The sequence below is a fragment of the Stylophora pistillata genome, chromosome 13 (genome assembly GCF_964205215.1).
Source record: "Stylophora pistillata chromosome 13, jaStyPist1.2, whole genome shotgun sequence".
Taxonomy (NCBI): domain Eukaryota; kingdom Metazoa; phylum Cnidaria; class Anthozoa; order Scleractinia; family Pocilloporidae; genus Stylophora; species Stylophora pistillata.
Genome location: NC_142531.1, coordinates 4,495,296 through 4,510,232, shown reverse-complemented (window position 1 = coordinate 4,510,232; position 14,937 = coordinate 4,495,296). Strand labels below are relative to the sequence as shown.

General features: G+C 40.0%; 1 protein-coding gene across 1 annotated transcript in view; it reads left to right on the top strand.

Annotated features, from left to right (window-relative positions):
* Positions 1-14,937, top strand: part of LOC111322606 (dynein axonemal heavy chain 10) — a 46,719-nt gene that overhangs the window by 998 nt on the left and 30,784 nt on the right. The window contains exons 2-18 of the mRNA XM_022925729.2: positions 75-364; positions 569-1,572; positions 2,137-2,452; positions 3,590-3,838; positions 4,109-4,285; positions 5,714-5,939; positions 6,556-6,683; positions 8,011-8,097; positions 8,389-8,502; positions 9,215-9,355; positions 9,981-10,169; positions 10,692-10,852; positions 11,484-11,715; positions 12,455-12,544; positions 12,896-13,060; positions 13,485-13,643; positions 14,306-14,422. Of these exons, the coding sequence (XP_022781464.2) occupies positions 75-364; positions 569-1,572; positions 2,137-2,452; positions 3,590-3,838; positions 4,109-4,285; positions 5,714-5,939; positions 6,556-6,683; positions 8,011-8,097; positions 8,389-8,502; positions 9,215-9,355; positions 9,981-10,169; positions 10,692-10,852; positions 11,484-11,715; positions 12,455-12,544; positions 12,896-13,060; positions 13,485-13,643; positions 14,306-14,422 (3,845 nt within the window). The remainder of the gene's footprint in view (positions 1-74; positions 365-568; positions 1,573-2,136; positions 2,453-3,589; positions 3,839-4,108; positions 4,286-5,713; positions 5,940-6,555; positions 6,684-8,010; positions 8,098-8,388; positions 8,503-9,214; positions 9,356-9,980; positions 10,170-10,691; positions 10,853-11,483; positions 11,716-12,454; positions 12,545-12,895; positions 13,061-13,484; positions 13,644-14,305; positions 14,423-14,937) is intronic.

The following is a 14,937-nucleotide window of genomic DNA, read 5'->3' as shown; positions in this document are numbered from 1 at the left end:
ATCAAAACAGATTATTTTTACAGTGAAAGTATATTGATTAATTACACAATTTTCATGTTAAATTATATTGTTAGAACCAGAATTGCCAGAAATAACAGCCGATGGTGACGAAGAAGGTGAGAAGACCTCAACAAGTGGTGCTGAAGGTACTGCTGAGGGTGATGACTTGATTATGGAGAGAGTTCCATCTGCAAATTCAAAGGCTGTTGAGGAAGTTTCTGTCAAGGATGGTTCACAGGCTGCAGAACCAGCCCAGACTAATCCAGAGACTGGGGAGGAGGTTGCAACAGCTTCAGGCGAGGGAGAAGGTGAAAGAGCAGAGTTAGGAGAGGAAAATCATGCCACACCTCTACCCCTCAGAACAGTAAGTTTGCTTTGGATACGTTGAAATTCAAAATTAGTTTCATGTGAAAATGATTTTTGAACTATGTACTAACTTGATATGATTTCTCCTTGGTTATAATTGTTTCCCAAATATATATAACTTAGAACAAAGTTTGACCAACAAACAATTATGTTTCCTAAATGAGAAATAGCCAGTCAATCATTGCCTTTTAATTAATTGCAGAAAATCATCATACAGAAAGTTCTGAGAACAGTCATGTATGTTTGCTATGAGCACCTTCCTGAAGAGTTTGCAGATGAGAATGCCTTCTACTTTTTACGGAATACTACCGGTCCTGTTTCTCTGCCATCAACACTCGAGGAAGCAGAAGAAATGCTTCCTCCTCTATTTGAGTTTGGATCACATAATGGACCCTCACTACAGATGTTGGAGCACCTTTTAACACTGGTGTATATGCCTCTTCTGTCGCACAATGGTCAGCGGAATGAGTCTTCTTCAGATAATGGGAGTCATAAGAGTAGTGCTCAGATTGGTGATGAACAGAGTTCAGAGGAAGGCCGATCAAGGGTTATCTTAAGAGATGAATTCCTTATGAACATGCAGAAATTTTCATCTCATATCAGCAGGACAATCCATCAGTTGGAGGGTGACATTCGTCTGGAAATGCCTGATGTCATTCTGGGCGATGACATTGCAGAGATGGCAAAAGACTTGGAACTAGTAACAATGCTGGAAGAAACACTGCACAACTGGGAAGTGACAATTTCATCAGCATTAGAGGTCCAGCTAAAGAAAACACCACAGGGAAATGGGCCCTTGGCTGAGATTGATTTTTGGAGAGAGAGAAATGCTACAGTTAGTGCTATTACAGAGCAGCTCAAACTGCCAACTGTTAACAAAGTTGTTGCTCTCTTAACAAACGTTCACTCTGAAAGCCTTGCTAGTTTTGAGTATCATCGAGCAGAACTCACAAAATATTACACAGAAGCTAAAGACAATGTGCGATTTCTTTCTACCCTTGAAAGGCATTTTAAAAACCTGGCACATGGTGCAAGTTTTAATATAGTCCTTGAAACAATACCTTCTATGATGAATGCTTTGAGGATGGTGTGGATTATTTCACGACATTACAACAGAGATGAGAGAATGGTGCCTTTAATGGAAAGAATTGCATGGGAACTTAGTGAGCGGGTGGCCAAGATTGTCAATGTTCGCACTATTTTCAAGTGAGTATTACTACGTAATCATTAAACTGTTCTTCAAGTACATAATCATAATTGCCCTTTTGATACATCAGTAATAGGGAACATGTGTAGGGAAGTGGTGAGGGCAGTTGCTGTTCCACCACTGCATCTTGTTGGGTTATGTTTCATTTCATGCTTCTTCTTATTCTTGCTCAGAGGAGAGTGTTAACTGTGCATGAAAAGCAACCCCTTTGATGTTCCTTGGGTGAAGTCTGGTTCAATTTTTTAATGAAAAAAAGGGTGTGTACACCTTCCTGATTTAAGAACTTTTTATCAATTATTAAAAGACCATGGTGAAATGAGGTCAGCAACTGCAGCATTAACACTTCTATTTATTTATTAATTTATTTAAAGATTTGCCCTCTAATTACAATGTATGGGTAGTACTTTCTAGTAATAATGTCCCCTGCAAGATTTTACTACCAGCCCAGCTTTATGGTAATAATAATATTTTAAAAACAAACAAAAACAAAACCTTCCCCCATCAACCAAAATTAAATAAGTTAATTGTCAAAGTCTAATTTTAAATGAAATCTCTCCTTTTAGAGAGCCACCCTTCCTCGTGAAGCAAAAAACCTCAGAGGCCAAGAAGACACTGGAAACATGGAAGGAGTCATACTTTGATGTGCGAGCCAAGATAGAGGCTTCAGGAAGAGATGCCAGATGGGAGTTTGACCGAAAACGTTTGTTTGAGAGAACAGATCATATGGCTTCAATCTGTGAAGATTTGAAGGAGGTTGCAACAGTGATGGAAGAGTTCTATAATATCTTTGGACCTGAACTGAAGGCGGTGACCGGGGATCCCAAACGTATTGAGGATGTTTTGAAGCGAGTTGATGGACTGGTGAAACCCATTGAAAATGTAAGCTTAATTTATACTGCTTTATGATGTTGTGTCCTCTGGTGACTAATGTGCTGAGCTTTGAGTTCCAAGTGTAACCTTGTCAGTTTGGTTGCTGTTGTATGTTGGTCGTTGATGACTTTGTAGTGAGGGGGAAGGGGGAAGTTAGGGTGGCTCTAAAGGCTTGAGTAGCCTTCTTTTTAGAGTATACTCAACCAAAATGCTTTCTGGGCCCTGTTCAGCCTTCTGTTCCCAGACACATTTTGTCTTAGTGTTAAACATTAAAACCAAATTAAGAACAATACATGCCTAACCAGAACAATGATAATTATAACTAAATGTAGGAGGCAAGGAGAAGTCAATTAGGTAATGGATCAATGGCGTAAAGTATTGAAAATTGAAAAATCAAGTCATACTTGCCTTCAGTCTTGCATCTGATCAGTTGAGAGGGTGATATTGGGTTTCTAGACCAATCAAAGAGTGAGGGAAAGCAAAACCTTTGAAACTCTTGAATTAGATTTTGATTTTTTAACCTAATTAACAATGAAATTTGTGTATTATGAATATATATAGTCCTGCTGATGACAGAATTTGTATTAACTGCACCTGGTGAGCTGAATTGGTTAGAGTGTCGGATTGTGTTGTGCAGGAGGTCGGGAGGTCGAGGGTTCGAGCCCCGGCTGGACCAATACTCATGGTCTTAAAATAATTGAGGGGAATTTGCTACCTTTCTATAATATCAAGAAATGGATAGATATTCTAGTCTTCTCAGTTAAGGACAAATAAAACCGTAGGTCCTGTCTCCTGCAGGGTTAGGGGTAGGGGATATTAATTTCCCACGCACGAGATTACTGTGTGGTGGATGTCCTCCCTGGGGTGGGATGGTGGGTGCAAAGGGGTTAGGTGTCAATTGGGATGAAAGTTCTGTTCCTTTCTCCTGCCATTCCCGTGGCGAACAAATTAGATTCCTTAATTCTTAGTTCTTAAAAACTGGAATCACCATAGATAGTCCTTTCTATAGGCCCCACAGTCTTACTTTGCTAATTTTTTACTATTTATTATTCTTTTTGTATATTTGTGGCAAACTAATGAAATGAAACTAGACTGACATTTCCCTAAAAAGTTGTAGAGAGTAAACTAGTTTTTACTACTTGTTAGGTTGGATTTGATGCCTTCAGCCTCAGGCATGCTGCAAGTTGGCGCAATGTGATGGACTGGTTCCACAGAGAAGTTACAGCCATTGAAAATGAGGCTAGACACTTTATTGATGACTCGTTCAAGACCTTGAGATCTGCTGAGGGAGCTTTTGACATGCTTTTGAATTTCAGACACATTCGTTCACGTGAAGCTATCAACTCACAAATGATGAAAAAGTTCAATGACATCTTGCTGCAGTTTGGAAAAGAGGTATATAAGTGCGTAAACACATATAAGAGGTTGCTTAAAACATATTGATATGAGATAAGGATAAGTTCTACCCTTTAATGTAAGATCTTTTCTTTGATTTTTGCTTAAAATGTACAGGGATTATCATTAACTAATTAGACTCTGGATCAAGTTGCCTAGATTCAAATCCTTGTTGGAGTTTCAGTAGCCATAACTAACTGCCATTGTGATAGGATTAGTCATTAAATTGACCCAGTGAGTATGCTTGAGATTTGTGTTATCTATTCTAAGGTGGATGCAATGTATGCACTGTTCAAAGCCAATGCAGACAAGCCTCCAATCTTCAAGAATCAGCCTCCTGTGGCTGGAGCCATCAGTTGGGAACGTTCCCTCTTCCTTCGCATAAAGCACACCATCCTGAGATTTCAAGAAATGGAGGACATGCTGAATTCAGAGCAGGGAAAATTCGTAAGTCTTAATTGGCAATGAGTTACATCAAAGGCTTTTGACAAATTGTTTGAAGGCAAAGTGTGCTATCGCATTGTGGGAGGCTCCTTGATGGACTGATTAGGGCACTGGACCCTGGATGGAAAGGTCAGGGGTCATGTCCAGGATGGGTCATTGTGTTGTGTTCTTGGGCTAAACACTTAACTTTTACCTCCCATGAGTGACCCAGATAGAAATTCTCCTTACAATATCAAGACATTATGAAGCAGAGACATGACGAGAATGAAGAAAATATTATATAAATTAGGGGATTATTAATATCCAATTCTCAGAACTATCATCATAAGAATTGTATAGAGATTTTGATTTGAGACGAGATTTTGGGAGTGAAATGGTTATCCTATTGACGTCCAGTGTGCCCGTAAGCACCCATGTGGACCGACACCCTTTCTACGCTCTGTGACATCATCACTTTTAACCCTGGAGCATGACTTTGAGCACATACTTACAAACGATACCAGAATGAGCACAATTGAGTGAAGGAGATTGGAGAAATGGCCAAAAAACCTTGTAACTTTGACCTGAAAATCTGCACAAAAATCTTGTTCCATTACCCACCTACCTTTCTGAGCATTTCGTTTGAAAATAATGAGTGATTTCCTAAAAAATCTCTACACCAAAATGAAGCCTACTAAATTTCCAGCAAGTGAGGAGAAACTTCAGGTTAGGAAAGGGGAAAAAAAGGGCAGGAGAAAGAGAGAAAAGTAAAAGTCGTAAGTGGGACATTACTTTTCAACCCAATCTTTTCAATCTCCAAATTTTGCTTTCTGCGCGCGCCCGAGATTTTCAGGCCGCCATTTTGCATTTGGATCAAAAGGCCGTCGAGTGTACAGGCTGTCAGTGGGTTTGTGGTAATTAAGTTTGAGCTTTTAAAACCACAACAGTGACCCGAAATCTGCTCGACTAGCTTCAAAACACAGTTTTTCACAAAAGCTGCGGCTATTAATGGGTTAACTTTTATAATGTCTTTCTCCATTCAAAAGTGCATCAGAAATCATTGGGGAACCCGAAAGAAAGCTGGGACAGGTTAAGGTGGGAACCCTGTACTGAAGTGGCATCCCATCTAGGGTGGGTGGGGAACAGCAGTGCTTCCAGTCGCTTCACACTTACTGAAACTGGGTTGAGTTGTGGCAGGATGGACATACTGGCTTGTAAGCTGGCTCAAGTGTGCTAGCAGTGATATTTGCCATCTGGTTGCTGACCCATCTGTAAAATAAATGTCTGTTCAGAAAGTCCCTGTTAATTGAACACTTTTTCCCTGATATCATAAAAATACAGTGCAAGAATCTGATCATTCATTATTCCAATCAACTTTAGTCATTTAGCAGTGGTCATTGGCAGAGTTTTAAACTATGAATTGTTCAATGTCTTGTTCCTTCGTATTTCCAGGCAAGCAAAAAGTATCTTAGTGTGGCACGGCAGATGAAAGAATATGAAGACAAAAAATACGAAGCATGGAAAGAGCAGGTTGAAGCAAATCTCTTGATCTACCTCAAGAAAAATCTGTTGATCAAACCATCAGCAAGCTCTGCAACCACACACAGAAGTGCTGTTGATGAAGGAAATTCTGAGGATGCATCTGGAACCCTAGCTGCCGTTTTGCAGGCCCAAGCTGGTAACATTGGTGTTCATTTTTTTTCATTTTGTTTTGCTGCTGTAGGTGTATAAATCAGTTCTGGCATGTGCTCTCGTACAGTATGTGTGCCACTAGTTACTCTTTCAAAGGTAAAAGTCTTCAAGTGTGTAATGATTTCTCAAGGATCTCTGGATCCAAAATTTACATTTCTCTAATTTTGATACATTGTATAGTGCCAATACCAAGGTTACAACTAGTCTCTGATGCTAGAAGATGATGCTGATCCCTTTTTTAAATTAGATTTTAAACCATTCTATTAATTTTTTCATTTTTCTAAAAATGTTTGAATTTTAATGTTTATATTGAAAAGGAGTAAGAATAATGGTTGGACTAGCATGACAGCAAAATGAATCGTGAAATACATATTACTTTCAAATATTACAAATGAAAATAAACTTGTGGACTCTCTTTAAACATCATTTTGCTAGGTGAAGCAAAACCCATGTAATCTGCAAGTGGTTTTTATGCTTACTTGAAAATTGGCTTTCTCATTTTCAATTATGTATAGATGCATGTAGACATTGAATTGTGAATTTTGTACAGTTGAATTGTGAATTTTGGCAAGTTCTGAGTTTGTTGTTGGTGTCTATTTCAGCCTCTCATTCCAACTTACAGTATGTAGCAGATTTTGCACCAGAGTTAGGATTGATCATTATGGAGACAAAATACTTAGAGCAGCTAGGATTCCAGGTTCCTGAGCTGGCCAGAAATGTTGCTTTGCAGGTATTTTCTCGAATAATGTCACTGAACTCTTTTTAAAATGAGTGTGCATTAACACACTGAGATGTGATGTTTCCTATACAATCATGTATAATAATAAATTTTGTGATGATCACAACAACATCCCTATTATTAGTAGTCTCTGCTGGTGTCTATTACAAGCGGTCTATGAGTCCCACTTATAAGCCTCTGTCCTAAACTTTAAGTTTCTAATAATCCCCAAGTTCTGATAAGCTCTTTCTCCACTAAGCCCCCTCTCTAAAAAGTCCTTCATATCTAAGCCCTCTCTCTTATGAGCCCCTCTCTCTAATGAGCCCTTCTCTTTCTTTATTTATTTATCTTTTATTTACAAGATTTTCCAACAGGCAGGGACACTGCAACAGCTTTGCGCAAATCACTGTGGGCCCAGTAACCCACCCATCCTACCCCAGGGGAGGACATCCACCACACAGTAATCTTGTTCATGGGAAATTAACGTTTCCTACCCCTGACCCTTCAGGAGACGGGACCTCTGATGAGCCCTTCTCTCTGAGGAGTTCTTCTCTCTGATGAGCCCTTCTCTCTGATGAGCCCCTCTCTCTGATGAGCCCCTCTCTCTGATGAGCCCTTCTCTCTGATGAGCCCTTCTCTCTGATGAGCCCCTCTCTCTGATGAGCCCCTCTCTGATGAGCCCCTCTCTCTGATGAGTCCCTCTCTCTGATGAGCCCCTCTCTCTGATGAGCCCTTCTCTCTGATGAGCCCCTCTCTCTGATGAGCCCCTTCTCTGATGAGCCCCTCTCTCTGATGAGCCCCTCTCTCTGATGAGCCCCTCTCTCTGATGAGCCCCTCTCTCTGATGAGCCCCTCTCTCTAATGAGCTCTTCTCTCTGATGAGCCCTTCTCTCTGATGAGCCCTTCTCTCTGACGAGCCCTTCTCTCTGATGAGCCCTTCTCTCTCACTTGCCCTTCACATCATTCCTTAAAAACTCCACAATAGTGGTTCTGTTGTTATGTGATTGAGCTATACTGAGTGCTGCATTAGGAATTGTACTTGCAATGAAAAGCTTATGTGACTGTCTGTTTTATGTAATGTGTAAGCATGTGCTTATTGAGTGGGAGGGTTAGAATGGAAAATGTTTGACTGGAGTTCACGATGTACGGATGATACTGTTTGTGGCACTTAGTAAATCCAAGCGATAAATTCACTATCTAAAAAATGATGCACAATTTCCTCAGAGATGAAGGTGGTAACTGTTTTGTATGTTCAAAGAAAATAACTCTTGGTACGATGAGGTTTTTTTTTAAGTGCTTAAATGAACATCATTGATTTTTGTGATAATTCATACTAACAGGAAGAGAAGTACCTGAAATATGTGGATGGCCTGAAGCTTATGTTAGACAGATACCACACTGTTCTTGGAAGTCTCAATGTTGCAGAGGTAACTGTATATATAAGTAAAATACGTAAGTTACTTGACTGTATAAGTTAAAACTTCAGTTACGTGTGACTTCTCAGTACGAGGAAGAATTATGGCTTGATTCTCACTAACATAGGTTTGAATAATTTACGTTTTCACTGGTTCTTCAAGGTAAAATTAGGTTTAAATCACGTATGTGTGAGGTGTTTATGTTGTAGACATTGATACATCACTAGCACTCTTCCAGAGGGCTTGCTGTATGCTTAATCATGAGTAAGTTTACATTGCTTTCTTTTTTTTTTTTTTTACCAGACACAACTTCTGGAAGATCACATCAAAGAGTTAAAACGTGTCCTAAAGCCAGGGGCAAAACGATTGAACTGGAACTCGCTTGGAATAAGTGACTACATCACAAGATGTGGACAGGTACGTAACACGTGAAATATTGAAGCAGTTCATGTCAGCATAAGAGCCGGGCCCTTCGATGAAGTGTCGTAAAACCAAAACCAAAGTTATATCAACGACCAATCAGAATAATAATAATGATAAGAATGATAATAATGATAATAATGATAATAATGATAATAATGATAATAATGATAATAATGATAATAATGATAATACTGATAATACTGATAATACTGATAATAATGATAATAATGATAATAATAATAATATAGATCGATTGCTATAGCGCATTTCCATGTAAATGCTCTAATGCGCTTTACAACTGCCGGCGGCAGTTTACAATTAATAAAGGAGCAATTCTACAGATGCCCCCTCGCCCCATTCCCAGTAAACAGGCCAGACCACATCACAGTTATCTCGTGATGTGGGTTCTTTAAGAAATCAAAGTAAAACCAAGCAAACTGCCTCAAGCGCGGGAAAACGGAGATGACCAAGTCGTGGTTGGTTTTAGTTTTGCATCTGATTGGTTAAGAAAATGGCGTGAGTTTTCTGGACCAATCATAAAGTGAAGTAAAGAAAAACGAAAAAATCCTGTATTACTTTCTACACTCAATTGAAAGTTGACCAGAGGAAAGAAGTATAAAGTTTCATACACGCCAAAAGATTCAGCTTTTCTATTTGCACGGTTACTAATACAGTACTGAGATATTGCTTTCGTTTGCATTCCCAGGCTATCAGCAAATTTGAATCACTTGTGAATCAAATCCAAAAGAATGCTAAAGACATCAACAGCCGCCTAGAGATGATGGAGAAAACAGTGTTGTTCAAACAACCACCGCCCAAAATGGGAGGAGCACTTCCTGATGCAAAGGTTATCAGACTTCTTTACCACTTTTATGATGACGTTCTAGTTTGCTATTGTTCTGCTCTTGAGTGTTAAAACATCTCCGCGAAAAGTTTTACCAGTGTGTTGAAACTCGACTCTAGATTTTCGAAACTTGATGCTTGTTTATACTCGAAACTTTGGAGAGTCGAGGATCAAGTTTCGAGTCGAGACGGTCAACGCACAGTTGACAGTTGACAGTTGACAGTTGACAGTTGACAGTTGTAGTACTCAAGCTTATTCTCAAGTTTCAAAAAGCATGAGGCGATCAGGAGGGGTTCTATTCCCTTTACTCTGTGCTTGCGCAACCGTCTTCTGACGTCATAAACAATTGCAAAGTAGACTGTGCCCCCGTTCCCTTCTCCTGGATGGATTTGCTTGTTGTCTTAGGGAAACTTGAGGGTTATGTCGGGTCTACCTCATTGACAGCTCACTAACAATTTTCTTAGTACCCAGGAATGCAACACCTTGTCTCTCGCTTTTTGTTCACCTGTAACAGAAAGTGATGATCATTTCTTTAGATGGAGAAAAAAAAAAGCCACTTTAAGGAATTTTAAACCAAAGAAAAATTTATAACTCCAAATTGCTTTAATTTTATGCAAAATTCTTGCAGGAGTTCTTTGAGTATCTTGAGAAAGCAAGAGCAACGGAGCTTGAAAACTTGGCCAGAAGATATAGAGCTATTGGACCGCTTCTGACGAAGATGGAAGGACTTGTCGTTCACACAAACACTGGCAGATCAACCAAACTACAGCCTTACTATGCTTACTGGGAGAATGCAGTCTATGAAGCCCTCACAAAGGTCCTTACTTACTTACCGTAACTTTAAATTTAACAACTTAGATTAGCATCTGAAGGTGTAGCTAAAGTCGCCAACCCACGACTTGTAATTGGTAATCATGAGACGAGCTTTGATGTTTGTCTTAATTGGAGATCATGGTCTAAAATGAATTGAGACATGCATTTGTATGAGTCATCATTATTCGCTGTCGTTTTCTCTTTAAAAATTGGCCCCTTTCTCCGGCCTTGATTGTTCAAGTAATGAGCTCAGGAATGTCCTGTGAAACTCAAAAAAAGATTTTTAACTTTTCTTTCCTTTCTCGTTTTCTTCCTTGCAATTTATTTTCTATTCTGACCATTTTATGTTTTAGATCGCCAGCTTGGCGACTTTTATAAAAGTATAAATTTTATAAATTACTTAGGGCGACTTTTATAAATTACTTTTCGTAACGGTGGCCAATTTACCATTTCAACTTTGTTGATATATTCGACTTTTATAAAAGTTGAGTTTGGAGCTCTTTTTTTTTTTTTTTTTTTTTTTCAGATGGTGACTAAAAACTTGCAGCAGTTTAACCAGCAACTCCATGCCCGTCAGCCATTGTTCCAGATCGAAACAGTGTTGTCTGCGCCAGAGATTGTCTTGTCTCCCCCGGCAAATGAGATCTACAAATTAATCATGCAGTCAATCAGAGATATGGTGGAGGGGTAAGTTTAAAAGATAACACTGGTCTTCACAGGTCTGACTTGTGTAGTGTTACTTGTCTGTACGGATCTTGTCGATCGTGTAGTCTGATCTTCCAAGGTGAGAGTATTCCTCAAAAGGACTGTTGTCTGCCATAGTTACTGACGTTTTGACAACCCGAGCCGAAGTCGTTATCAGCGTCAAGTCAAACGTTGTTTGTCAGGGGACGATGTCTCTATCAAGAGCACTCAGTGGGATTATTCCTTGTTAAAACGGTCGATTCTCCAGAAATACGTGATCAATTGGTTTTTATGCTCATATCTTGCGTCTAAAATGTATGATGGATTCATTGTACATGATTATCTCTCTTATCTGTCCTCTAACTGGTCAGTACGACGCAGCTGAACTGGTATGTTGAATAGATGCTTACCCAAAATCTCGAAGGGAGCCGGGGAGAGGAATGAAGCAAAAAATGTTATTGAAGGCACTGGCAATGCCCCTGCAAACCTCCCTAAAGCCCCAACATCATATTGTGGAAACCACTGCACTGGCCTATTTTACATTTAGTCCATGAAACATTGGCACAGTGAGACGCTTTGGGCGAGTTTTGCATCTCGACATTTGATTCCAATGTTGCATTGGTTTCCTTCACAGAACCAGAATGTTTGTTCGATGGATGAACGGCACGTGCATCGAGACTCCGCCCCAGCACGCTGAGGGTGAGGACGAGCCAGTAGTGTTCAGTTTCTTCACCGATATCTCTGCCAATCCTGCTATCATAGACCAGGTGACTACTCTTTCTAAAAGCGTGCAGAACACTCTGGGAAACCTGAACAAACACCTGACTCGCTGGCGCAGGTACAGATTGCTATGGAAACTTGACAAGGTTGGTGATGTCTGGATATAAATATTAAATTATTATACATAAAAATGTTCCAATTTAGGGACGGGAACGCGCCAATATGATAGGCTAAGCCGTTCATCTGGTATGAGCCATTCAGGCGACTTCTCGTTCGTTTTTCTGAGGCTTATATTCGACAAACAGAGTAGTTTTTTTTTCATGAACCGCGTAGGTTTTATGAAGTATGTCTATCGTTACTACTCGACCGTGTTGTTATGATCATTAATCCGGTTACTTGTTGTAGAGCGCAATTGCGATTAAGTTAAGTAAAACCAAAACCAAAATTATCATTACAACCAATCAGAGATAAGACAGAGAGAAACCCTAGTTGTCAATGAGACTAGAAAAGTGCGCTTAGCGCGGGAAAACGGGGGTGACCATGTGGCGACTGGTTTTTGTTTTGAATCTGATTGGTTGAGATAATGGCGCTAGCTTTCTGGTCCAATCACTGTCAGAACAAATCAAAGGGAAACCAAAACAATCCTGGATAACCTTCGACACTCGTTGATAATTGTGGCTCTATCGAATGTTACTTTAAAGGAATCTCGACTTCAAAATCTAGTTGTATTTCGTACATGTACATGTGTACGAAACATATTTTTTCTCGAGAGTCGCAAGTTTGTCGTTATTTGCGTATTGTCTATCGACATAACCACTCTGTCTTAATTTACTTTTGAAGTTTTTGTGTCGTTACTGATTTGCTCATTTGTTGTCCTTCAAACAGAGCAACATGGTGGAGAAGTTTGCACAGAAGAAACCCACGTGTATTGCTTATGACGAAAAGCTACAGTTCTACTCAAATCTGGTCATTGAGGTAAAGGGATATGTCTGCTTTTTTCAATGTTTACTCATATGTTACCGGATGCTATCACAGCTCTTATAGTCAGCGCTCATTCAGCGAAGTAAAGGTGAATATCGGTGGACATTTACCTAACAATGAATCAACGAGTAAAATATTAACCACTTTCATCGACACCATCTTAGGTGAACAACGGTTTTAGTTTATGTCACACAGGTTGAGCAATTAGCGCACCTACGTAATGATTACTTCATTTTTAACGACGTGGTCGGAAATTATACCAGTGAAAATCTCGCCGTGCGTTTCTCCTTCGCGTTTAGCGATTCCTCTTACAGTGGTTGTAACAAGTTTGTGATATTTTACCAGGTTGGAAACCAGGCCATGACGAAAGATATCGATTTTGTTCGTCTTAATCTGGACCCGCTGGCAACGACCATTCAGGGAAATGCAAGGGCCTGGGTAAAAGAGCTGGGCAAGTTTTTGAACGAATCGGCGAGGGAAGATCTGAATGCTCTCAAGGCAGAAATTGAGGTGATATTTCACGGAATACACGGTTGGAATTTTCTTTATATCTCTTGTAGGAATTTGATAACGATCTCATGGATGAGTCTTGCAATTTTCGCACTAACTTTTTCGGCGAATCGTTTGCTACAATGCCGTCCGCTAGTTGGCTGTCTTGACTTGTAAACGGTAATGTTAATCGAACCCTGATTAACGTACGCGTTAACTGACCATTGAAGAATTTAACGAATAAAAATTCAAACAGAAAAGGCACGGACGATTGTAGGATGAAACGGGTGGATGATCAAGGTAATAGATTAAAGAACCGGCCTAGTGAACGGATAGCAGATAAATAGAACGGAGGGAACGAACAACAAGACCCGGTATTTGTTTGCTGGATATTTTTTGTGTCGTAGCGTTCGCTGAGAAGCCCTTTTTAACTGTTTTGTTTCAGGGTTTAACAGATGATCTCAAGCGAGAACCAGACACACTAGAAGACTTGAAGTTTGTTCTGCGCGTTATTGCAGACATCAGAGACAAGTCTCTTGATGTAGAGCTTCGCTATGTCGACATTCAGGAAAGATACCGAACAATTCTTATGTACGATATTGAGGTAAGAGATAAAAGAAATATATAGGAAAATTCATTACCTGACGAAGAAATTCCGCGTTAAATTACATGCGAAAACCGATATCGAACGAATCGCGAAGCGATGAGTGCGTTATTGGTTTTTGCGTGCAATTTAACGCGGAATTCTCGAGTCAGGTGATGGATTTTGCTTGAATCGCACAATCGAATAAACATAAGAAAACAAGAAAACAGCAATGATATTGTTTGTTTGTTATCCTGAGCGTGGAACAAGAGGTGCGAAACAATATCGTTTAGGCTCGTTTTCAATTGGCAATTCCCCGCTAAATACCTCGCTTCGTTAAGTCAGCCTTAAGTCAGCCAAATTGTCCGTGTCTCGAGCTTCATTGTATGACCAGGGTTGCTAATAAGTTTGAAAGAAGAAGGCAATTAAAAATAGTGGCCATGTTATCGTCAGCTCTTGCTGTTGTCTCAGGCGTTCCACCTTCGAGTAATTTCTTTTTCTTTTTCTTCCGTTATTGCCTCACCTCTTTCTGTAAAAAAGATACTTATGGGGATCTTTGGGTGTGAACGCTAAATATAGCAGACTAGAAGGCCATTTTTGGTTAGCTACTGCCTGGCGAGCATGGCACTTATCAACAGCTCACTTTTGTTCATGTCTGTATTGCACTTCTTTCTTTTTGAAAGGTTCCCGAGAGCGAGCTGGAGCTAGCCACCAACATCACGCAAGCGTGGGATGACCTGTTCCTGGAATCTCGCATGGTGGACGCAAGTTTAGTCTCTGTTAAGAAGAAATTCACTGAAGTAAGTTTTGAGAACACATATGTTGAAGAAAAGATGTTACAATAATTTATTACACGACTCGGGCAGTCAGAGGGCCAATAACTAAAATCAACCAATCAAAATGCTCCATTGCCGGTCAATATTCTCTCAGTGTTGGACCGGGCACTGTCCCGAATGGTCCCGAATGGTCCCGAATGATACCGCACTTGTGTCCCTTTGAACTTCAGTCGTATAATAAATCTCTTATTAACCAAGCTTGCTCAGGCCCGTACTGGAAGAGTATCGGCCCTCGGTCTTTTTTGTACGGACCTCGCTGCGTTCGGTCCGTACTGTCAAGACCTCGGGCCGATATTCTCCCAGTACGGCCCTCGCGCTTGGTTAATAAGATATGTGTAATACAAGGCTGCCTAATACTTGCATATGTTATCGACTTCATTCTTAACCCTAGGAGTGACTGCCATCTAATTCCTCCTTACAATGTCGCCTCAGAATCAAGGAAATGATCACCAACTAAAGAAGCTCCTGATTGTTTAACA